Source organism: Scedosporium apiospermum (genome assembly GCF_000732125.1).
Source record: "Scedosporium apiospermum strain IHEM 14462 chromosome Unknown SEQ_SAPIO_0143, whole genome shotgun sequence".
NCBI classification, from domain to species: domain Eukaryota; kingdom Fungi; phylum Ascomycota; class Sordariomycetes; order Microascales; family Microascaceae; genus Scedosporium; species Scedosporium apiospermum.
Window position 1 is genome coordinate 227,170 of NW_015971844.1, and position 22,101 is coordinate 249,270.

The following is a 22,101-nucleotide window of genomic DNA, read 5'->3' on the forward strand; positions in this document are numbered from 1 at the left end:
GCTCTCGTGGAAGCTGCATCCCCCGGCCGCCGGCGCACATGGCAAGAATCTCGCCATGTGCGATCACGTGTGCCCCCTGCCGCGACACCCACTATATTCGACGAGGAAGCTAGACACGAAGCCCCTTTTCGAGGCGGGAGAAGCTTGAGAGAAGGAGCAGAGAAGAAGCGGAAAAGCAAAAATGCACACAGAAATGCACACCACTACGAAGTAGAAAAGCCACGCACATGACCAAGAAGCCTCCGTTGCATATTAGTCCGGTCCCTTCAATTAAGCCCTTCCTTCCTCTTTCTTCAATACTCTTGTGTGGGCTCTATATTCGCCTGGAGTGTGGAGGAAATTCGCGGTAACGTCTTCTAGACCACACTTTTCGGGATGTCCTAAAACAAATCAGGGAAGCCCCGACAAGACGCTCAATTGGGGCAATCCACACTATTTCTCACTATTCGCATCCACTAAGGAGCAATGGTGCTTGACCAAGCTAATCATTTCCGACTAGGAAGAGACCCACTCCTTGCTCTGCTTGATGAAGGTATTAATTCTGATATCCCTTCCAGTCCATGTCCATCCGCACGCACCCTTCCTGCATGGCACAGGCAGTAACCCTCCTTCTGGCGAGGACCGAGTAGTGTACTCCGTACTTATGCTCTGTCAACCCTGGTCTTCAAGGCGCAATTTGTACAAGTAGCGTAAGTTGCTGTACATTGGCTCATTGGGGGGTTAGTACATCTACCTCTTACCCTACCCTGGTCTTTTTATGTCCTCGTACAAGTACTTGTACTTCATAAATGTAGAGCAGAAATTAGTAGGCTACACGTACATTGACCACCGCCGCCAGGCTGGCAACCCCAACTATCAAGTACCTCATATGCTGTATAATTCTCCTTCAGTGGTGCTTACGACACTTCAATCCACTAATACCACCTCCACCAATTCCGTTCCCGTCATGGGCTTGCTTCAATGCTCTCAGCTTCGAGGATCCCCACTTCTACGAGAACATTGAAGGGGTTGAATGGATACATCAACCGAGCGAGCATATTGCGGAAACCCGAAGTATTTCAACGAGGAAAAGGTAAAAAGTCAGCCTGATCCCCACCCAAAGCCGACAATACACCAAGACCACTTTCATGTACTCTTTCGCCGCACAGCACTCGATTCTTACAGTGCGGGCAGCAGCTTAGATTCTCAATCTTTTGCCAACCAGATCAATCGTGCTTTACCTCAGTCCTCTTGTAACCTTCTCTCTCCTTGCGCAGTTGTTTCGTACCCTCTCCCCTTGCTCGTCCTGAAGTCGATCTTGTGTGTAAGATAGATACCCTGTCGTCGCATCCCCTCCTCCCCCGGTGCCAACCGACCGCGTTCTGTGACCTCCCAAGCACCATATTCTTCCGCTCTTCATCATTCATCTGCTCACGCTCACGTTTCCTTGCCTCCTTTTACCAGACACCGATATCTCCTCGCTTCCTCTGAGCTCGACAACCAATCTTAAGACGCCTTCGAACCGACTTAGGACCACTCCCGTACTCACAATCCACGTCGGCCGTCCGAACGTTCATCCTGCGCATCCTTTCATAACCCCCGGTCGAGATCGACTTGATCGACCCGTAATCATTCGCTCCCGATTCGAGACTTAGCTGTAGCGTCGACTCGGCTCGAGAAGAATAACAAGATCTTGAACGTCGAATTCCCCTCCGAAGTCTCTACCAGCCTGATCCCACCCACACACCGACTCACTCGCCGTTGACCCTCCTTGCTTTCCGTGTAACGAAGCATCGCCCACTCTACTAATACCATCTCCGCCGAGGTGTTCTTAGGGTTCGTAGAAGAGGATGATATAGCGGTTGACCAGGCTATTTGGAAACAAACTACCCCTCCGTGGCGAGTATTAAGCATCGCTCCTTTTCCAGATGGGAAACAGCCAGGGGAAACCCATCGACCTCGATGGCGAAGGTACGGTGCCGCCCGCAGTTCGAAGCGTGACCGCTCGCCCCTTGACCTTCATGCAAGGGCCTGAAGCTTATTAACTCCGGACCATAGTAAACCTGAATCATTTCCGGCTGCTTAGGGTAGTCGGTCGTGGTGCCTTTGGCAAAGTACGGATTGTCGAACGGAAAGACACGGGGTTGTCGTTTGCTCTAAAATACATTCGCAAAGATGACGGTAGGTTGTTGAACGACTGCGACACATAGTTACTCAAGTCGGCCCTCGGAACTTCTCCGACCGAATACCTGCTTGACAAGTTCTTGACTAACCTGCCTTGTGTTTCTTTCATAGTCGTACGTTCCGAAAGTGTGCGCAATATCATTCGTGAGCGACGCATGCTCGAGCATGTAAACCATCCCTTCATTTGCAACTTGCGATATAGTTTTCAGGATATAGAGTACATGTAAGCGGCTTCCCATGGGACCCCTCTTGCCCCCTCCCCACCCATTTTCATGGCTAGGGACCTGTCCTAATACTTCCTCCCGGTGCCCCTTAGGTATCTGGTGGTCGACTTAATGAGCGGTGGAGATCTACGGTTCCACATATCACGCAAGACATTCACAGAGGAAGCCGTAAGGTTCTGGATCGCAGAATTAGGATGTGCCCTACGATATGTCCATGGCCAAGGCATTATCCACCGAGATGTGAAGCCCGACAATGTTCTCCTAGACGCCGATGGCCATGTACATCTGACAGACTTTGTAAGTCACATCTACTTGCTCCGGCACCCCGGTGTAACCAGCACTAACGCTCTGCTTAGAACGTTGCCTCCGACGTTGTTCCAGGACGGACCTTGACTAGCAAGTCCGGCACCCTCGCATACCTCGCGCCGGAAGTCTATGCCGGGAAGGGCTATGATATTCGGGCAGACTGGTGGTCCTTGGGAGTTTTGTTCTACGAATGCATATATAACAAGGTAGGCCTACTTTCTCTACCCTTTTAAGCCCACCCGGATTGCGACTACGTTTGCTGTTTTAATTTTGCTGACTCGGTTCCATCTCCTAGCGTCCGTTCGATGGCAATTCTGAATCGACTCTCAGTGCACAAATCCTCGCCGGAAAGCCGAAATTCCCAGTTACACAACCGCCAGTCTCCGTTCCCTGTCTGTTTGCTATGACCGCCGCCCTGGAACACGATCGAGATAAGCGGCTTGGCGCGACATGGGAAAGCTTCACCGAACATGAATTCTTCAGGCTCATAGACTTCGAGGATCTAGAAAATAAGAAGGTGGAGCCAGTATTTGTTCCGTCATCCGAGAAAACCAACTTCGACGCTACATACGACCTGGAGGAGTTACTGTTGGAAGAGGCGCCTCTGGAAGCGAGAGCCCGCCGCCAGAAGCCCCGTGAGCGTCTAAAGGAGGATGCGACTGACAAGGAGATTCGCGAGGACGAGCTTTATCGCATGATCGAGACAGACTTCAAAAACTTTGATTACACAGTAGCGGCGTATAAGAAGTACGTGCCCCTATTCCTCGCTCCTTGGTTTTCTCGCTCGTTTCTTGCTGACACTTATACTCTTACAGGATGACGTCGCAATCTCCAGACGAACAGACGAATGAGGATGCAGCCGTTCTTGTTAACCAAGGCGAACCTATGGCACTTACCACAGACAAGGCCACTTCCGTGACGGTAGTGAAGCCGAACGGAGATCATCACCAGAGGATGTCCCCACCTCCCGGCCTGCCTCTCCGCCCACCGCCGCTCGCAGGGCCCATGAAAGATCTCCAGCCCTCGTCGGCCCATATCAAGCGTGTAACCAGCCCAACCGGCGGTGTCCAGGTTACTCTAGACGGCAAGGGCAGCTGGTCTGATCTTGCGAGGCAAGATGCGACATTACCCACGGATGCCAACTGCGTCGATAACATGAAGCAAGAAACTAACGGAGGAGTGTTCGGTTTCCTCAGCAGGAAGAAGGGAAGATCCAACAGCCCGAAGCCGAAGGAACGAGGCGTATTGGGCAAAGAGGGTGCGCGTGTCGTAATCGGTTAGATGCTGCTGGAAGACGGAATCCATTGGCACACCTACTTTTCGTATCAGAACGATCAAGAACGAGGCACTATGGCGTGGATCCATTGAACTGAGAAATTCGGTCAAGAATGCCAGGCATCCCGCCAATTTCGACCAGAAGCGGAGGCAGTTCCGTTGGGTTAGATACCCGCCTACGACTGAACCACCACCGACTCATGAGCCTCGATATTACAAGCGCTCCAAGCTCGATTTTGGGAACGAATGAAGCCCGATTCGGGCTACGCTGAAGAACAGTCCAGCCGCGATACGCATTCCTCGCGTGAGAACCGTTCAGCGCTCGAGCGGAATATATATATACCACCCAGCACTTGTGTGGAGCGAGCAATCAAGACATGGATATGGATTGAGAAATTTTTATGTATACGTTTTTTTGTTAATTTTTGGTTTAATTTTTTATTTCTTTTTTTTTTTTTTTTTTTTTTTTTTTTTTCTTTCTCTTTTTTTGTTACGCCTCCGATGCTCCCAGTACCTCCATTTTATCTTTTTATTTCTGTTGTTTTCTTTTATGTCTCTCATTATTCGACTTGTACAATTTTGAGATTTCCCTGTTCGTATACAGCATTGCAGGCAGCGGTGAGAAGCAGATGATACCAGCCAGCCGGGTGGCTTTTTGGCAAGCATCTGAGGCTTGGATCGGGGTCCCCGTTGGTGGAAAGGAACCTCGTTTTGTGTTGGAAAGGCACGGCCAGCTAGCATAATTCAGCAGAGGAGTTGGCATAATGTTTTGATGTGAACAAGAAAGAGATATGGCAGATGTTTCCCGTCTAAAAACACGTTTTTCCGACGTTTATCGCTGTCTCGTGTTGTGTGTTTCTCCTCTCTTCTTCCTTCTCCGTCTCTTTCTCTCTCTCTTGAACTGATGCTTCTTGATTGATAGAATGCCGGGGCGTCTGTCAAAGGGTACAGGAACTAGCTATGTGATATGTGCGTGGGTGCTGAGAGTCACGTCATATTGTTAGGACATGTCATCTCTCCATTTTATTTTCTTCCTTTTCTCTTCTCTTCTCTTCCCCCCTTTTTTCCTTGGATGCTTTTCTTTCTCTCTCTTCATCTTCTCAACCCTTCTTCCCTTCTTCAACCCTATGAGCGGCGTTCTCTGTTCGAGTATTCGTGTCTGTGTGTCCGGCCGTGAACAAAAATGTACGTAGAACTCTGAGTTAGATAGAAAGCAATGTATCGCCGAACTTGTCGAAATTTTACGTTTCTGGCATACCCTCAGACTATCCGACTATCGGAGCAAGAAACCAGTTAACGAGTTAGAGCGATATCATATGAAGCGCTACTTACATCCTCACCATCCCCTGAACATGGGACCGTGGCATTGAGACAAGGCTGGAAGGGGGAATCCAAAAAAGTAAAGGCTGCTAGATTGTTGAGTAGGAAGAGTGGATGATCACTTGCGACTGTATATATTGATGCAAATGCTAAAAAAGTCACAGATCCTGAAGACCATAGCCATGGCTTCCACTTCGTTTGGTTCCTGCTTGGGACGCCCAATATAATAACAACATCTATTACAAAACAGTTTGCGATTGCAACGCATACATGTATATCTCTACCCTCTCATGTCTTGCTTTCCCTCCTTTGCTCAAGGCATAATGAGAAACACAAAACGGGGACGACTTATCAATCATGGGAGGAATATCAGACAAGAGAATAGTGACAGCGTCGGAGGGGGGAAAACAGACCCCAAAAACAAGAAACAAAAACAAGCAAGGGAAAGAAAGGCCCAAAATAACTCCCGCCAGAACAGCCGAACAAGTTATAATAAAAACACAACAAAACAAGGCTCGCCGGGGTTGGAAGAAAACATCGTTAGCTCAACCAAAGCCGAAGCCCTGCGCGTTCTCTAAAGCCATGCCGAGACGCTCCCTGAGAACCTCCTTATCCTGATACTCAGGGAGCAGCAGCGTGCCGTAGCAGGTATACGCCGTGGGCAAACGACCGAGAGGCCCCTCCTCACCATTGCGCTGGATGACGAACTGAATATTCTGCATACCACCGACGGGGACCCGATCAGATGCCGTGACGAATTCGAGGAGGCGACGCTTCATGGGCTCATCGTAGCGCTTAACTATGCTCCAGAAGTCGCGAATAGTCTGATGCGAGGCGTCCCATCCGTTATAGCGTGTGTAACGTCTAAGCTCCGCGAGGTCGATCTCCTGGGTGCCCTCGACAATGGACTGCAGGATTGTGGGGTTCAAGATATTGAGGGAGTCGGGGTTGAGGCAGGCCTTGAAACCGCGCTCAAAGGCGGTGTATTGCGGGAGGACGGATACGTGGGTCAGATACTCGATGTAATCGCTGACATAGGCATTGCGGTTATCATACGTAACCATGGGGGCATCTTCAGGGTTCTCTTCGAAAGCAGCGGGCGTATCGGATTCTGCGGGGACAGCGGCACGAGGCCACGACATGGGCGGGCCTTGCATGTTCCGCGAGATCGGCATATCGAACACTTGAACCGAGAACTCGTACGTGCGCGCAAAGACGTCCTCGACAGATCCATCCTTCTCGTCCCATTCAAGCAGAGTGGTTAAACCATTGGCGAGATCAGGCCAACCATCTTCAATGTGGTGGAGCTCGTTGACGGGCTCGCCGAGAAGCTTTCGATAGAGAGCCTTGGGAAGGGTGACGGGGAGAGTAAGACCGTTGTAGATGGCGAGGGAGAAGAGCACGCCGATGAGTTCAAACTTCCATGGCTCAACAAGAGAACCGGGCGCGAACCACGCCATCCTAGTGCGATCGTCCACCTGGAAGGCTCCGTATCTGGGGTCGAAAATTTCGGCAAATGCCAGTTTGAAGAATTCCTGTTGGACGCCGCCAAGGTCAAATCCTTCCTCTCCGTTATCCTCTCCAAGATGAACCTTTAGCGGCCGCAACAATTCCCGCTCTTCGCGCTGCCACAACTGGTCAAAGGCATCTCGAACGGGCGTCTTGCGACTAACATTCAGGATGAGATACTTCGACGTTGTTCTCCTCAGCATGTCTTGGAGTAGCTTGCGGTGAGTGTGTGTAACAAGACCATCACTAACAAGTCGTCGCACTCTCTCGTACACGGAGCTAGGCTCCTCATAGCTTCGACTCATCCGTGCTAAATTGATCGCGCGGAAGTATGATACAAGGTGTGATGGGTTGAATATGAATGGGCGGTCAAGCAGATGCTGTCGTTTGGGAGACGATTTAAAAGAGAGCCAGTCCACTGGCACACAGGCAGAGTCGAGGCGGTCAGCCACGTAGTCAAGCCTAAAGTTGACATCGGCCAAGAGAAGTTCCTGCCTTCGTTCATCTAGCGATTGTGTTAGTATATTGCGCCGCGAGAGATGGTGAGACGGGACATAGAAGTAGGGGCTCTTACACATTGTTTCGATGAACAGCATCGCGCCCCCAAAGGCGCTGTCGGGGTTGAAGATGGGCTGGCCGTCCCATTCCTGCATAACCACCGCCCGAGCCCAATCAAGGAGGAGAATGGGCAACGCTTGCGGCATCGGAGATGAGCCTTGGCCAATCTCTGCATCTGAATTGAGGAAGTCCATCTGGCTTAGGAGAGGCGCCAAGACGTTGAGATTTTCGGTCTTGTCCTGGTCGTCATCGTCCAACTCGGCCAGTGTCGCAAAGTGTTTTCTCGCAACTAGAGCGGTGAACAGCCGCTTCGCTAGCCGCAAAGTAAGGTCGTTGGAAAAAGCGTCGTCGTACTGCAGGCACAAGCTGGCTGGAAGCCTAGGACCACCATTTCCAGACAATGCAACACCACCCGATCGCAACCGAGACATATCAAGGAGCGCAGTGCGACTGGATACCTCGGGGGCTGCAGCGGCCAGGGCGTGAAGACATATAGACACGAGATAGGCGGCCTCTGCGTTGGAAAGTGACTTGTGTGATCGTGGGAATGACTTCACACCTGTGGATTGGAAGGGCTTAGGTAGGGTGAATAAACTCGACGACGCGAGCCAAAGGCTGTGGAAAACGAGGCTAGGCACCGCATCAGTTAGGCGTACCATGCATCGCCAGAGATTGCGCGAGTCAATGAGTTTGCCATTCCTAGTGAATGACCGAACGAGGGCGTGCGGGTCGCTCATGACATAGAAAACGCTCTGCTCAACGAAGCGCTTCCATTCGATCTTCATCGGTATCGGGTAGGGGCGAGGCGTCGCCGGCAGTCGCTTTAGCCTTCCCGTCTGTACTTGCCACGAGCTACCTCGCGGAAGGGTCATTGGCGATTCAAAAGTGCTGTCCTCGCGCAGGACACTGAATAGAAATTCGACGATCTCAAAGTTGAGTTTGTTGAGAGACTGGGGAAGCAGGGCAGCATGTATAATGGAAGACTCCGCATCATCTTCTAGGCCTTCGCTATCAGGGTCTTCTATTATAGACGATTCGTCCTTGGAGCTCTTGACCAGCTCTGCGTGCTTCCGCAGCTTGTCGCCTTCGGGCTCCTCTTCGCCTTCGAGGGTATCGTCAACGTCCTCCTCCGCAGAATCTTCCGGCGATGTTATATTATCATCGGCTTGATCCTGGTCATCCTGGGCAGGCTCTTCGCTTCTGGCGTCGTCCGAAGACCCCCCTGGGGAAGGAGGGGCGATTGGGATCTCTCGCGTTGCTGCTTGAGGAGTTTTGGGCGGTCGTGGTAGCTTCTCGGGATGCATTCCTGTGATACGCGGGGACACTAGTGTGGGCGCATCCTCTGGCTGTGCCGTCGGAACGAAAGGGTCCGTCGACAACCTCCGTATCGGTTTCGTCGATGTGGCTCGGACCTTCGCGTTGGAATTCCGCCTGGTACCGTTGAGTTTCGAAGATGAGGATGACCTAGTTCCTGCTTTCTCTGAGGGGTTTTCCGAGGGGCGATCGTCCGTCTTGGCATGGAGCTTATCCTTCTGATGTGATGAGTCGGTAGACACAGAACCGTTGGCGCCGCCCGAAGGTGAACGGGACGGTGCCGGTTGCCCCGGGTCGGATGATTGCTCTCCGTCTGCTGTTGTAGACAACGCTTGTACTTTCTTCGTCAAATTATCAAGCCCATGAGGTGTCAGCCACTCCAACATCTTGAATGCTACCGTCCCAAACATGTTTGCAGCAAAGGAGCGGTGATCATATCTGGTAGGCTGCTCGGACAGCTCGAAAGTTGCGCTTCGTTGTCGCCTAGGCAGGCGGTCGTAAGAGTTACTGCCGGGACTCAGGCTCCGATTTCTTTCCTTAACATCACGTTCGGGGGACTTAGGGCCGTGGTTCGCATCTCGACTGTTGACATGGTCCCTGGAGGTGTCTGATGACCGTCTCCCCTTCCTAGGGGAATCGCCATGATGCTGTGAGGAATGAACAGGGGAGATGACGAGAGAATTCAATCCTGACACGGGAGTGTCTTTCGCGATTCGGATATAGGGGCAGAGTGTTCGTTCGGGATTGTCTTGGCTAGCCATGTAGACGGCTAGGGTTCTCGCACTCGTCGGGTTGTAACGCCGGATGGGAGTCTTTCCGGCGACGCGTTTCCGGCAAGAGAGGCATGACGGGGTGGCGCAGGAAGAATTATCGCAACCATATCGAAGCTGAACGATGAATCTAGATTTGGGCATTAGCACATAGAGTAGCAGAGACGACAAATGAGTAAGGCGGCCGAGCCTAGAGTGATGGGATATATATGTTGACGCACTTTTCAACTAAGGTCTGGAAGTTGTGGCGACGGGCCGCACAGTGGATAGTATAGACATGACGAGGATTCTCGATGGTCTGGACGAACTCTTTGAGCTCGGGCGGTGCGTCGCGAGGGAGTTTTGGGAAAGGAGCCTCTTCCCATAGGAGTGCCAGCAGATCAATGTCGGCATCTATGCGCCCGCCAGGGGAAGGGCGAGTCGATTCCCTCGTCATGACATTCGGCGTATCGATTTCTGGGGGAGATGAGCTTCGAAATTGATGAAGAAAGAGACGGCTGAGGATAGTTGAGGTAACGAGATTGGTATTCGAGCTGCCTCAACAGACGCTGCTTGTTCTGGAGGTGCGAAGGAGTGGAGTTGGGACCGCTGTTCCAGTCAGTGCCTAAGACGCCGGATATGGTTAGGTGGGTGCTCGTGGTTGGAATGTTCGAGATAGACGATAGAACTAAAATATCGCGGTATCCTAAAGCGCAGCTAGATGCAGGAGTGCATGTGGTTTCGGTTGTCAAGAGTTGGTCGCCATGAGCAGTGTAGGTTGGATTGTAGTTAGGGATTCCAGATTTGAGGCGTGAGACTGGGGATCGGGGATTGGGGATTGGGGGCACCTGCTTAACCAACCAACAGGGTAGCACGGGGACATCAATCAAATGGAAGGCAAGGCTGGGCTGCGTGTGGGTGCTGACTTGCTGAGTTGCAGTGGGCTGAGGTAACCGGCACAATTTCAGCGGGGAAAGCTGCGATCACGGCGCACTGACCAGCCTAGGAAAACTAGTGGCGTCTAACCTTTGAGACTCAATTTCGAGTCTGCACTCGACACTGATGGCGTCACCAAGAGAATTTTTCGCAAGGCCTCGAGAGGATGAGAAATACCGACGAAGTTCGAGACATGCGTAGCTACAAATTGTGTTCCTGATTTTATATTTCTTTGATTCCTGAAACCCATATTTTACAACCCATCGTCCCCTCCACGTCGGTCTCGGGTCGGGTTGTTGCTAAGACGGGAACTTCCGTCTTGCCTCAGAGATCCAGAGTATTGTGGCGTTTGGTGAGTGAGTGTTCAGTTCTGACCGACTCTTTTTGCCCCCCAAACTATACAACGCTGTACGAAGTACGTACGTACACTGGCCAGTGATGACCCAATTTAGCCATGCTTCTACAGAAGGCCGTGGAAGGCCCTTAAACCCAAGTCCATCGATCTTCATCTTTGATGCCAGGCTGCAATAATTCGCCTCAACCGCCATGAGTCTTTTCCCACCACGTACCAAGCTCATGTGCACTTGGGTACTCTTCTTAGAGACCAAGATTGCCGAGTTGATGCCATTGCCATTCTCAGTAACTTGAGATCGGTGTTGAGGCACCATAATGAAGATGTTCCATTCCAGTCTCCCATTATTAATCAAGGGAAATACCTTCGTGTACTCTTTGTCGCTTATTGTTCGAACAACAGTGGGACCCGGGACCTGCTTTGTAAGGTGGGAAGAAGAAAAAGCGAAAGAAGAGAGAAAAAAAAAAAAAAAAAAAAAAAAAAAAAAAAATTCAGATTGGCGCTCTTTTCCCAGAAAGTCCAAGTCTCAACCAGGCCCCAGCAAGTCGCAACCCCGCCCTGATAAGCCTCAAAAAAATAGTTTGATAAAAATAATTCTCTGCTTTTTGGGATTGCCCCTCCTCCAACCAACTCAAAGTTGCCGTCACACACAGACGCACCTGCATCCGCACACAAACACACAAAGCACACTCTTCACATTAATACTCAAAACTAGACAGTCGGTCTATTTTATCTTTGCATTTCGGCCGCATTGGGGAGGAATTACAATATCAAATCCCATTTTGATCGACCTTGCTCTCTTCCTCCTGCGACCTGGTCGTGATGTCGACTCTACAAGCCACTGGGGCTACTGCCTCCCACCCCTTCACATGCAACACATGCCAGGTTGCCTATCGCAATGCGGAGTTGCAAAAGGGCCACATGAAGAGTGACTGGCAGTAAGTATATCCATCCTCCTTAAGCGACTACCTGCTCTTGTCTCTTTGTCTTGATCTTGATCTTGGCTCAGTTGTTTTCGAGTCTGCAGTCGCTAACCATCCTCTCCCACCACAGCCGCTACAACCTCAAGCGAAGAGTCGCCTCCTTGCCCCCCATATCCGCCGAGGCCTTTACCGAGAAGGTCCTTCAAGCTCGTGCCCAGACCACCGCCGAGGCCGACAAGGCTTTCTTCGAGAAGACATGTCAGGTCTGCGAAAAGACATATTATAGCGAGAACTCGTTCCAGAATCATCTGTCCAGCCAAAAGCACCGCGCTAGGGAGGCGAGAGGCATTCGGCCTTCGGCTGCCATCCCCGATGAGACCAGTTCGGTTATGAGCTCGACGTTCTCGTTGGGAGAACCAGTAAAGGGACACCACGATGACGACGACGATGATGAGGAGGACGAGCTAGAGTCCGCTTCCGCAGAAGCCGAGTTCAACAAAGTTGTCGAGGGACTACAGAAGACAACTGTCTCCGACACCCGGCCGTCGCCCGTCAAGAGGCCTTCAAATCCCCAGGCTACCACCGCGCGGAAAGATTCGGAATCAAGAGAGAGCAACGGGAGAGACTCGGGGTCTGCAACACCCACACCTTCACAGCCGGATCCTTCCACTCTGCTGCAGCAGTGCCTCTTCTGCCGATATATGTCTCCTACGGTCAACCTCAATGCCCACCACATGGAACGTTTCCACGGCATGGTTATTCCCGAGAAAGAATATTTGGTCGATCTCGATGGGTTGATTAAATACCTAGCTTCCAAGATCTACGAAGATTTCGAGTGCCTCACCTGCGGCAAGGCGAAATCCAACGCTTTCGCCGCGCAGACTCACATGCGGGATGTCGGCCACTGCACCATTCCTTACACGACGGAAGAGGAGCAACTAGAGATTGGAGACTTCTATGACTTCCGGAGCACCTACTCGGACGACGAGGAGGACGAGGGAGAGGAGGAAGAATCCGGCTATGAGCCTTTGAAGATCGATGGCACTAAGCTTGGAGCGAAGCGATCTGAGAGTGCTACCGACGAGAATGGAGAGAAGATATCTGTCGAGGAAGATGGCTGGGAGACGGATAGCTCGGCATCTTCCTTTGACTCGGAGGAACTTACGGCCGTCCCTGCAGACGACCGCCAAAACCAGTATGAACGCCTCAACAAGAGTCATCATCATTCTCACGAAGATCCTAGGCAACATCACCTCGCGGACGGATGGCACTCACATGCTCACAAGCATAATGCCCGCTCCGTCTTCCACGACGACTACGAGCTTCATCTGCCATCGGGCAAATCGGTCGGCCATCGCTCGCTCAACCGCTACTACCGCCAGAACCTCCACAACTATCCTACTGCGGAGGAGAGGGCCGAACGCGAGAGGCTCGCCATCGAGAACGGCGAGGCGAACGGTGATGAGCAGCCAGATGGCGAAGGCGGTCCTAACGAGGCGAACCGCAACCGCGCTGTCATCCCTAGAACTCAGCAAGGAATCATGGGCGTTACGGACCAGGCGAAGGGACAACTTGCGCGGGACATCCACCAAAGCCGGAAGATCGAGCAGGTTCAGGGTGCCAAGAGGGATATGGCGTATAGCACGAAACTCAACAAGCAAAAGAACTACTACTACCGCTACGAGCGCGGTGGTTAGATGGGTTCACGGCAAGAAAACGGCTCGGCTACTGCCGCTTTCGTTTCTTCATACATTCTTCATTCCTCTTTACTTCCTTTTATTTTTGTTCCTAATTTCTCATGAGATTATGGTTCTTAGACGGATGGATACTTGGGAGGGAATGGGAACTGTAGACAGGACGGTGGTTCCTATACCAAGTCATTAGAGACAGGTTATGATGGCGACGTATTGATGAATAAAGTTGATTTCGGAGGTAGGACAGTTTGATTGAAAGCCGGAATTTCGTTAACACACTCGCCTCCTCCGCGAAGTCCGTGAAGTTTCTACGATCGCTCCTGTAAGGTGGCAGGTACCGATGATGCCTAGAAGCAAAGATAGAATGGAGATGTATATATGCCCCGTCGAGTCTCTAGACATTGACGCTTCTCTTTGGTAACAGTAGACGGTCTATCAAACAATAGAACAACCGAGCCTTCGTCCCTCTAAAAGCCGAAAAAAAAAGAGGACAAAATGAAATCCAAAAATAAACCAAGCAAAAACATACAAGGTAAGATGGGAAGATGCGTATATATCACGGGCAACAGCACCCACCGAGACCCCCTCTCCTCACACCCGCCGGCCCTCACTGATGCAAGCAAAGAACCAAACAAAACCCAAGCCAACCCTTTCGCCCCCGACGGCAAACGGCCCCTTCCTCCCTCAAGACGTACCATTGACGGCAGCAAGCTTCCCCTCAGTCTTCTCAAGATAAGCGACCAAATCCGCAATAGTGCAGACCTTAATCCCCCACCTCCTGGCAAACTCAACACACTTCTCCCCCCTCAACATGCCCGGCTCCAACCTCAAAGCCTGCCCCTCGACCTCCGCACCATCATCGACGACCTCGCAAATCACAGCAGCCGGGAACTTACCCGCGAGCTTGCAAAAGTCCACAGCAGCCTCGGTATGCCCGGGCCGCTCGCGAACACCGCCCTCCCTAGCCTTGAGGGGCAGGACGTGACCGGGACGACGCAGAGAATCCGGGGTGGCTGCGGGGTCGGCGAGGGTGCGGCACGTGAGGGCGCGGTCGTAGGCGGAGATGCCGGTGGTGATGGTGGGGTGGTTGGCGTCGACGGTGAGGGTGTAGGCGGTGCCGCGGGGGTCTTGGCTTTGCGAGACCATCTGGGGGAGTTCGAGGGCTTCGGTGCGGGAGGGGAGGATGGGGGCGCACACGAGGCCGGAGGAGTAGCGGATCATGAAGGCGAGCTTTTCGGTTGTGGCGTCTTGGGCGGGGAGGATGAGATCGGCTTCGTTTTCGCGGCCGGGGTCGTCTAGGACGAGGAGGAATTCACCATTCCCTGGGGGCACTACGTTAGTATCATCTTCTGTTTCTCTTCTTCTTTCCTTCGCCTTCCTTCTCGAGGGTACATACTGAAAGCGGCTATGGAATCCGGAATGGTGTCGAAAAGGGACTTGTCGAGCATGGCGGAAGGCATGGTTGCGAATTGGGATTGGGGGGTTGGCCTTGGTTTCGGGGAAAGGTTCTTGAGTCTTGCGAATGGAAGGTTTGTGGAAAGAGAGAAGTGTCGTTGGGAATTGGAGGTTTCAATTCGAGAGAATGAATTGTTCTTCTACCGTCGCATATGCGTCATGCGCCAAATGCGGAACCGCGGTATAAGAATTGAGGGGCACAAGCACCGGGGAAATTTTATGGTGGGGTGTTGTTCGTCGTCCGTTCTTCGGTGAAAGGGGTATCCAAACGGGTTTCTTTGTCGATCTAGACGTGCAAAGCGCTTAAAACGATGTTAACTTGGGAATAGAAGAACGGAGATAAAGACACGATTTAACCAGCGAGTGGATAAAAAAGAATGGGAAATCGAAGAAAGGGGGGTGGAGAGAAACAGGCGGCGATACCTGAAGCCGAGGGCGGAGTGGCCGTTTTTTTAGCGGGAATGGAGAAGGCAATTGGAAACAGCACGGCGGTCAATTGACTCGTACAGAAGGTCAGAACTAGTGCCCGAAGTACAAAGTAAAACTGACGATTTTTAGTCTAACAGCAAAGAAGGAAAAAAAAAATCAATTGATCAAAATAGAAGGCAAAGTCCAAGTCGAGTCAAGAAAGTACTCTTGTACTTTTATGTCCTCTCTACGAAGTACACTACAGTCTAATATACCACACGACACAGCAGTGGCTACACTTCGTCCACAACCGTTCATTGCTCAAGGAAAAGCCGAAGTGGGGAGAGGGATAGAACAATGGGCGGTCATTTGTAAAAGTTACGCTATCCCCGTCCGAAGCCTGCTTCCGCCCCGTTTTATTCTCCTCGGCTTAGTGATGGTGGCACACAATAATTGTCAGCAGGAACGGGCATGGTAGTAATCCAAGCCTTTTCAGTACGAAGTAGTCCTGATCCTGCGACCAAGCAGACCGCACTGGAGTCGCAGATTCATCACTAATACCTGTGTATGTATTCCCTCCCCATCACCTGTCGTTCTTTCATCAGGGTCCTTCCGAATCTCGGATTCGATCTGATGGCGTCATGTTGGTGCATGAAGACCGGCACACTACCTCACCTGCCGACAGCTGCAGGGGATTTCCTGAAAATGGGGTACCCGTACCCTGCGCGGAGATAGGTGAAATGTCTGCGGGATATTGAAAATAAGCCAAGAAAAGACCTGATGGTGCGAGTCGTGAAGGCGGAGGATTGCAGCCGCAAGAGCCAGTATTACAGAGGCATGTGATTAGTATTCTGGCAACTTGGATAGGGCGGCGATAACCGGCTCTTTCCTGCTGCAACCAGAACCAGGCGGATTCCCGATCCTAAAACTGCGACTGTGGGGTGATTGACCCGGTCGATTGAAGATCCCAGTACCTGTGTACAAAGGTACGTACTTCGTACTATCGGTACAATTGCACTTCGCGGTCCGGATTAGGTAATCCCTCGGGTGGGTACCCATGTACTTCCCAGTCAAGTCGGGTTAGCTCCGTCACAAGCAGCTTCGAGCATCGATTTTGTGCCTGAAGCAGTTGGCGAGGAACACCCAGCACCAGCTAACTCCTACCACCTACCTCCTACCTCCAGTGCACAATGCTCGTCAATCGAGCGTCGCGGCATCTGGCCGCCTCCCTCCGGCGGTCAGCGAGGCCAGTCGCGACCCGCATCTCACCAGTACTCCTCCAATCGCGCCAACAATCCTCGTCCTCGCCCTCATCTCCCAACTACTCCTCCGTCGACCCATCCGAGATATCCCACTTCAACGCCCTCGCCTCCTCCTGGTGGGACGCCCACGGCCCCTCTCGCCTCCTCCACCTCATGAACCCCGCCCGCCACGACTTCATCCGCGCCTGCCACGCCTCCCAGCCCGATCCTCTCCCGAACACCCCGTCTTCCCTGCGCTACCTCGACATCGGGTGCGGCGGCGGCATCTTCGCCGAAAGCGCCGCCCGGCTCCCCACGACTAGTCACGTCACGGCCGTGGACGCGTCCGAGGAAGTGCTCGCCATTGCAAAAGCGCATGCGCGCCGAGATCCGGGGCTGAGGAACAAACTTACGTACAAATGGGGATCCATCGAGGAGCTTGAGGTGCCGACGAAGGTTGAGGAGCAGTACGACGTGGTGTCCGTGTTCGAGGTCGTCGAGCACGTTGATGCGCCGGGAAAGTTCCTCGAGAGGTGTAAGCCGTTCGTGAAGCCGGGCGGTTGGCTTGTCTTGAGCACGATTGCAAGGACATGGGTGAGCTGGTTTACGACAAACTTGGTGGCCGAGGATATTCTTAAGATTGTGCCCAAGGGAACGCATAATTGGGACAAGTATATCAACGAGGAGGAGCTGAGGGCGTATTTCCACAACATGGGTGGTTGGAATAACCCAAGGTGTACGGGTGTTGTGTATGTTCCTGGGCTTGGGTGGAAGGAGGTTCAGGGGAGCGAGAAGGTTGGCAACTACTTCTTTGCTATACGGCGAGATGGTCCTTGATACCCAATGTCCCACTATCGACGGCGCTGTTCAAATATCGCATTGGATGTACTAGTATAATTTACGTAGATCAACGGGGTCATCAGAGACCGGGTATTGTACACTAAGACACAACTACAATGGAATAGACTATCCACACATCCCCGTCACTCTAACCCAACCTCACCTTCTTCCATAACCTCAAACACTCTTGCAAGTCCAGCGCCACCGACACCTGCGTCTCCCCCTTACCCGTCTCCCTAATCACCGAAACCAGCAAAGTCGCCTGAGCAAACACCACCTGCTCCTCCTTGAGCGCCTCGAAATCTGAATTCCGCATGCCGGCGTTATCCGTCCACGTCTTCCACATGTCGAGGATGCGGCATATCGAGTTGGCGAACTGCCCGTCGAGTATCATCCGGTGGAGTATCGTGCCGGCCGCCTCCTTGATGCTGAGGAACTCGTTGACGTGTCCCTTGGACTTGAGCCAGCGGAGGTTGTGCTCAGCTACTAGCGTCGCGTTCCACTTGGGGGACTGGAATGCTTCGGCCATGCGGGTTTCTTGTCGTTGCTTTTCTAGCCGCATCCGGTCACGCACTAGTCGTCGTGTTAGTTTCTTTTCGCATCGAGCCCGGCCTTTCGGCGTTGAACAGCTCAGATCGTAAGACTTACTCTCGTTCAGCTGGTCCATACCCTCCTTTTGTACCCTTTCCCTCATCGCTTGCGCCCGTTGCGCGGGGGGCATAGCATTCTCCGCCGTAATCTGCCTCATTCGCTCCTGGGCCTTCCTCCATTGCATCTCGAGCCTTACACTCGAGTCATCATACTTAGTAGCCCACTCCGGCGTGTCATCATCAGTAACCACACCAAGCATCTCCATGACCCCGCAGGGAACACTATCCTTGCGTGAAAAGGAAAGGATCTCGTCAGGGATCTTGTAGTTCCAGAGGATCGTCTGTCCCGAGGTGCCAAAGGCCGTCACGGCACTGGCGAACCAGACGCCATTGGTCGAAAGCTGCGTGATGCGGAGGTGGTCGATGTAGAGACCGTCAGAGATGATGCTGCCCGATTCGTCGGTGGGCAGGGCGGTGATGAGGCCATGGGTGGAGATGTGGCAGGAGATGGCCCGGCGTGTGTTGGCGTCAGCTTCCTGTTGGAGGGAGTCGGATAGTGAGCCGTTGACGGATTTAGCACCGGTTTTCACCGATTTGGAAGGGGATGCGGGTTCCTGTTCCTGCTCCAAGAGCGTCGCAGACGACGATCCTTGGCCGCCTTCCGAAGGCTCAGGAGCCACAATCTGTGGGGCGGGAATCCTAACCCAGTAAGGAGGTAAAGAACTATGACTCCTCGTCGTCCAGTAACTAGACCAATGGACCGCCAAAGAAAGGTTCCCATCCGAATCATCCAACGGCGCAACCGTCAACGCCTTATGATTCCCATCCGGCGACATCATAAGCGCACACCCAACAGGCGTCCACAACCCCGTCGTCTTCAAAAGCCTCCAACCATACGGATCCGGAACGGCGCCCAAATCCAGCAAGTACGAAACCAACTCGCCAAAATCAACATCAACCTGCGGCTGCCGCAACTGATCAGCATATTCGACCCTCTGCGTCTTAATTCCGATGGCGTTCGTCCTCCAGTTAAAAGTCGTCCACGAGCCGCCGGGGATGTTGCTCGGGTGTCGGCTCAGCGTCCAGTACTCGTCGCGCTGCTCTAACCTATCGAGGGGCGTGACTGCGTAGCGGGGGAGCTCGACCTCGATGACGCGGTTGACTACGTCGCTACGCGTGAGGGCCTTGAGTTCGCTGTGGCGGAGCATGCGCTTGATTTTGGAGAGTGCGGCGAGCGTCACGACGGTGTTGTAGAGGATGGGGAGCACACCGAGCACGGCGAGGGGCACACCGATGTAGGTGATGATGTCGGAGGCCGTGGCGTGTGGGTCATTGTCGCGGTCCATGGTGGTGGTGGCGGCAGCGGCGGCGGTCTTGGGGGAGTGGGCACCACCTGGAAAAATTGTATTTGAAGGCGCAATGCCTCCTCGACTTTGCTCGCCTGAGTTTGAAAGAAAGAAAAGGGTCTGGATCGTGACAGGCGCAGGAAGAGAGCCTCATAAGGCAGTGCAGGGTTTTATTAGTGGTTTAACATCGACGGTACGTACCGGCGAAGATGGGCTCAACCCCCTGGCTAGTGCTTTCAGCTTGCAGGCGGTCATGGATTAATTGATCCATCCTGCAGTCCTTGTAATCTCAAGATGCAAAGACCAATGTTTTTAAGTCTACGAAGTAGTCCGCGATGGGAATTTGACTATTACCAGCTCACTATTTCCGGCGGACGCTGATAAAAAGGATACCAGCTATCAAAGCCGTATATCGCCTCGTAGAACTCGCTATGCATCATCCCTGATACCATCCTCATCCATCCAACATCCTCCTCCGTGCAGCCCTCAATGGGATCATGCACATCGTCTTCGTCATGAACCCCGCCCGGGGCCTCGAGGGCAGCGATTTCCTCCTCAGTATATACCGGCGGGCCCTGGGGCTTCCAACAAGCCCTGACAAGGTTAACCCATCCCTCTTCCCAATAATCATCGGGATGCCCATAAACCACGCTTCGCAAAGCAGGCTCGTCCATGTGGATGAAATAGTTGTACCGAGGAAAATCTAATAAGCAATTACCAGTGTCGTGAGCGCGTGGTTGTTCGAGCTTGTAGGCATCTTTGGCCCATGCGAGGAAGCGCGGGCGAAGCTCAGCTTTGGTAGCGCCCTCGAGGGTCTCACGATCCTCGACGAAAGTCCACTCGAGCGAATCAAGTAGTTCCGGTGCATCTGATTTCATGAGCTCTTCTCGAGACCTATCGGTGACGATCTGCTTGAACCGGGACCAGGCTTCGTCGTCGTCGTAGGTACAGCGGTAGATGACCCATCCCCATTTATCGTGGCGGTCGGCATGAAGTACCTCCCGAAGAACAGACTGCGCAGATGGCGGGGGCGTGAACGTTGATGATATGCTTCGTCGAGTAGTCTTGGAGGCTACGGCATGTCGCCGCTCTGACCTTGGATGGAAGACTACGGCATTGGTAAAAGATGATGGGCGAGGACATCTAGATGACGCGGCAAACGAGCGCCTTTGGATGGCATTGGAATTTTGAGTGAAAACCCGTGTCAGCGAGACAGAGGGGATACGCCTTACAGAAAACATTGAGGATGGAATCTTTAGGCTTTCTCGAAAAGAAGCATCACGAGACGAAGGTAGACGGCTGTTCAATGATGGCCCAACGATGTCTGCCAGGGCTGGTGTGATGACGCTTAGGCCCTGTGACGCGCTTGCTAGATCGAAATTACTACGACAGGATCCATTACTCCAGGAATATCGATCATTGATTCAACCTCCCCAGTGAAACACCACATGGGCAATACCGTTTTTCGCGGTTCCTCGTCGGTTTCTAGGACATCATAACCTTTCGTCTATGCATTGAGAATAAACAAGTTTGACAAAACTGAATTGATGCTTAACAGTGAGCCAGTTCTTGCCCGAAGGAAGATTTAGGGGCCGATGTTAGCTCTGCACCAGATACTGAGGCATTGGTATAGTAGCGGTATTCACAGTACCCAGGGCATCGACCTGTCCTCATTAACTAGGTTAATTGGAGGATCAAGAAAGAAATCAGGAAGGCGGACTTCTCGCTTCATTTCCCGTGCCACCTCACACGCCCACACAATCTCACCGAGTATCTCTCGTGGCATTCATTCACATGCTTCTATCCAGGCGCTTGTCAATAAGATCAGGCACGGTCAATATATTGCCCTCATATACCATATATTAAATGTATAGCCGCCCTTGCCGTTTATAATCCGATGTCGTTTTCGATCTGAATCCGATTCGGATTCGAATCCATGAAAACCTCCTGCCGTTTTGACGAGGGTTTTGACAAGGGTAGGCACTTCCTTCCAAGGGTGAAGGAAGGTGCCGCGACAGATACCCTTCCCTCAATATACTAGGAATCATTCATCGGATGCTCGGTACGATCCATGAAGCAAGCGCCCTCGCCAAACTTCCGTGTCCCATCTCCTCCAAAGCGGAAGTTCATATGAAAGCTCATCCCAGTGCCTTCCAAAGCTAATACCTCACTCAGTTGCCCAATACAGTAGGGCAGTATACTCCCCGCTTCAGGAATGGCTCTAAGCCGGGACGCTGGGACAGCACATGGCTGACCGATTCGGGGTGGTGGCTGAGATCTACCGGACTAAGGCCGGGGATCATAAGGAGCTGGGTGATGTCGGCGAGGTCAGTGATCTCCTTTTGGCTGCCCCGACGATCGTATGCGGTTACAATCTTCTCCCGCAGTAGCCAGCGTGGGCCAAAGATGGGGATATCAACTCCGTCAACGGAAACTGTGATTCTCTCATTTTCAGGGCTGGTCAGGTCGTACTGTGGCCTTTGAGGCCAGGCGCGAACGTCAAATAGCTCGAGTTCGATTTCGATCTTAGAACCGTTGTTTCGGGTAAACTTGACCACCGGGATCGTGAAACCGTAAATTTTCTTTTCGCCGAAGACTTCAGGGTACGTATCGCACATCCATTTTGAGACAGACTCGGCGTCGATTTCCTCTTTGGGCTGGATTACCAAGTCGATATCATCCGTGACACGTGCAACAACCTGATACTTGAATCGAAGTAGGGAAACAGCGGTTCCGCCATTGATGCTGAAGTCCGTCCCACAATGCTCGAGATGGCGTGTAAGGATTACTGCAGCCTTGGCGAGTTCGTCGGGGCTGAGTCTTGGAGCCATAGGGAATGGACTGCAACTGGGCAGAGTCGAAGACGGCGTGGAACTTGAAGTGTATACTATGAAAAGG

The 22,101-nt window shown here is 52.4% G+C and overlaps 5 protein-coding genes and 2 pseudogenes across 5 annotated transcripts; 3 read left to right on the top strand and 4 right to left on the bottom strand.

Moving 5' to 3' along the window:
- Positions 1 to 1,907: 1,907 nt before the first annotated feature.
- On the top strand, positions 1,908 to 3,974 carry SAPIO_CDS9365 (uncharacterized protein; the record flags this gene model as incomplete). The annotated part of the gene is made up of 7 exons (XM_016790788.1): positions 1,908 to 1,950; positions 2,038 to 2,160; positions 2,275 to 2,386; positions 2,480 to 2,684; positions 2,744 to 2,899; positions 2,989 to 3,440; positions 3,509 to 3,974. 7 exons carry the CDS (start codon positions 1,908 to 1,910, stop codon positions 3,972 to 3,974), a joined length of 1,557 nt encoding a protein of 518 aa, XP_016639298.1.
- A 1,859-nt stretch (positions 3,975 to 5,833) lies between these two features.
- Positions 5,834 to 11,022, bottom strand: SAPIO_CDS9366 (uncharacterized protein; the record flags this gene model as incomplete). The annotated part of the gene is made up of 6 exons (XM_016790789.1): positions 5,834 to 7,107; positions 7,225 to 7,302; positions 7,372 to 9,569; positions 9,661 to 9,895; positions 9,957 to 10,043; positions 10,782 to 11,022. The coding sequence occupies 6 exons, from the start codon at positions 11,020 to 11,022 to the stop codon at positions 5,834 to 5,836; spliced, it is 4,113 nt and encodes a 1,370-aa protein (XP_016639299.1).
- Positions 11,023 to 11,528: 506 nt separating this feature from the next.
- On the top strand, positions 11,529 to 13,326 carry SAPIO_CDS9367 (Uncharacterized protein; the record flags this gene model as incomplete). The annotated part of the gene is made up of 2 exons (XM_016790790.1): positions 11,529 to 11,644; positions 11,760 to 13,326. 2 exons carry the CDS (start codon positions 11,529 to 11,531, stop codon positions 13,324 to 13,326), a joined length of 1,683 nt encoding a protein of 560 aa, XP_016639300.1.
- A 681-nt stretch (positions 13,327 to 14,007) lies between these two features.
- Positions 14,008 to 14,783, bottom strand: SAPIO_CDS9368 (3,4-dihydroxy-2-butanone 4-phosphate synthase; the record flags this gene model as incomplete). Its single annotated transcript, XM_016790791.1, has 2 exons — positions 14,008 to 14,645; positions 14,720 to 14,783. 2 exons carry the CDS (start codon positions 14,781 to 14,783, stop codon positions 14,008 to 14,010), a joined length of 702 nt encoding a protein of 233 aa, XP_016639301.1.
- Positions 14,784 to 16,376: 1,593 nt separating this feature from the next.
- SAPIO_CDS9369 lies at positions 16,377 to 17,264 on the top strand (annotated as a pseudogene; the record flags this gene model as incomplete).
- Positions 17,265 to 17,415: 151 nt separating this feature from the next.
- Positions 17,416 to 20,444, bottom strand: SAPIO_CDS9370 (uncharacterized protein; the record flags this gene model as incomplete). Its single annotated transcript, XM_016790792.1, has 4 exons — positions 17,416 to 17,840; positions 17,916 to 19,298; positions 19,405 to 19,426; positions 19,566 to 20,444. The coding sequence occupies 4 exons, from the start codon at positions 20,442 to 20,444 to the stop codon at positions 17,416 to 17,418; spliced, it is 2,709 nt and encodes a 902-aa protein (XP_016639302.1).
- Positions 20,445 to 21,374: 930 nt separating this feature from the next.
- On the bottom strand, positions 21,375 to 22,034 carry SAPIO_CDS9371 (annotated as a pseudogene; the record flags this gene model as incomplete).
- Between the last annotated feature and the right edge of the window lie 67 nt (positions 22,035 to 22,101).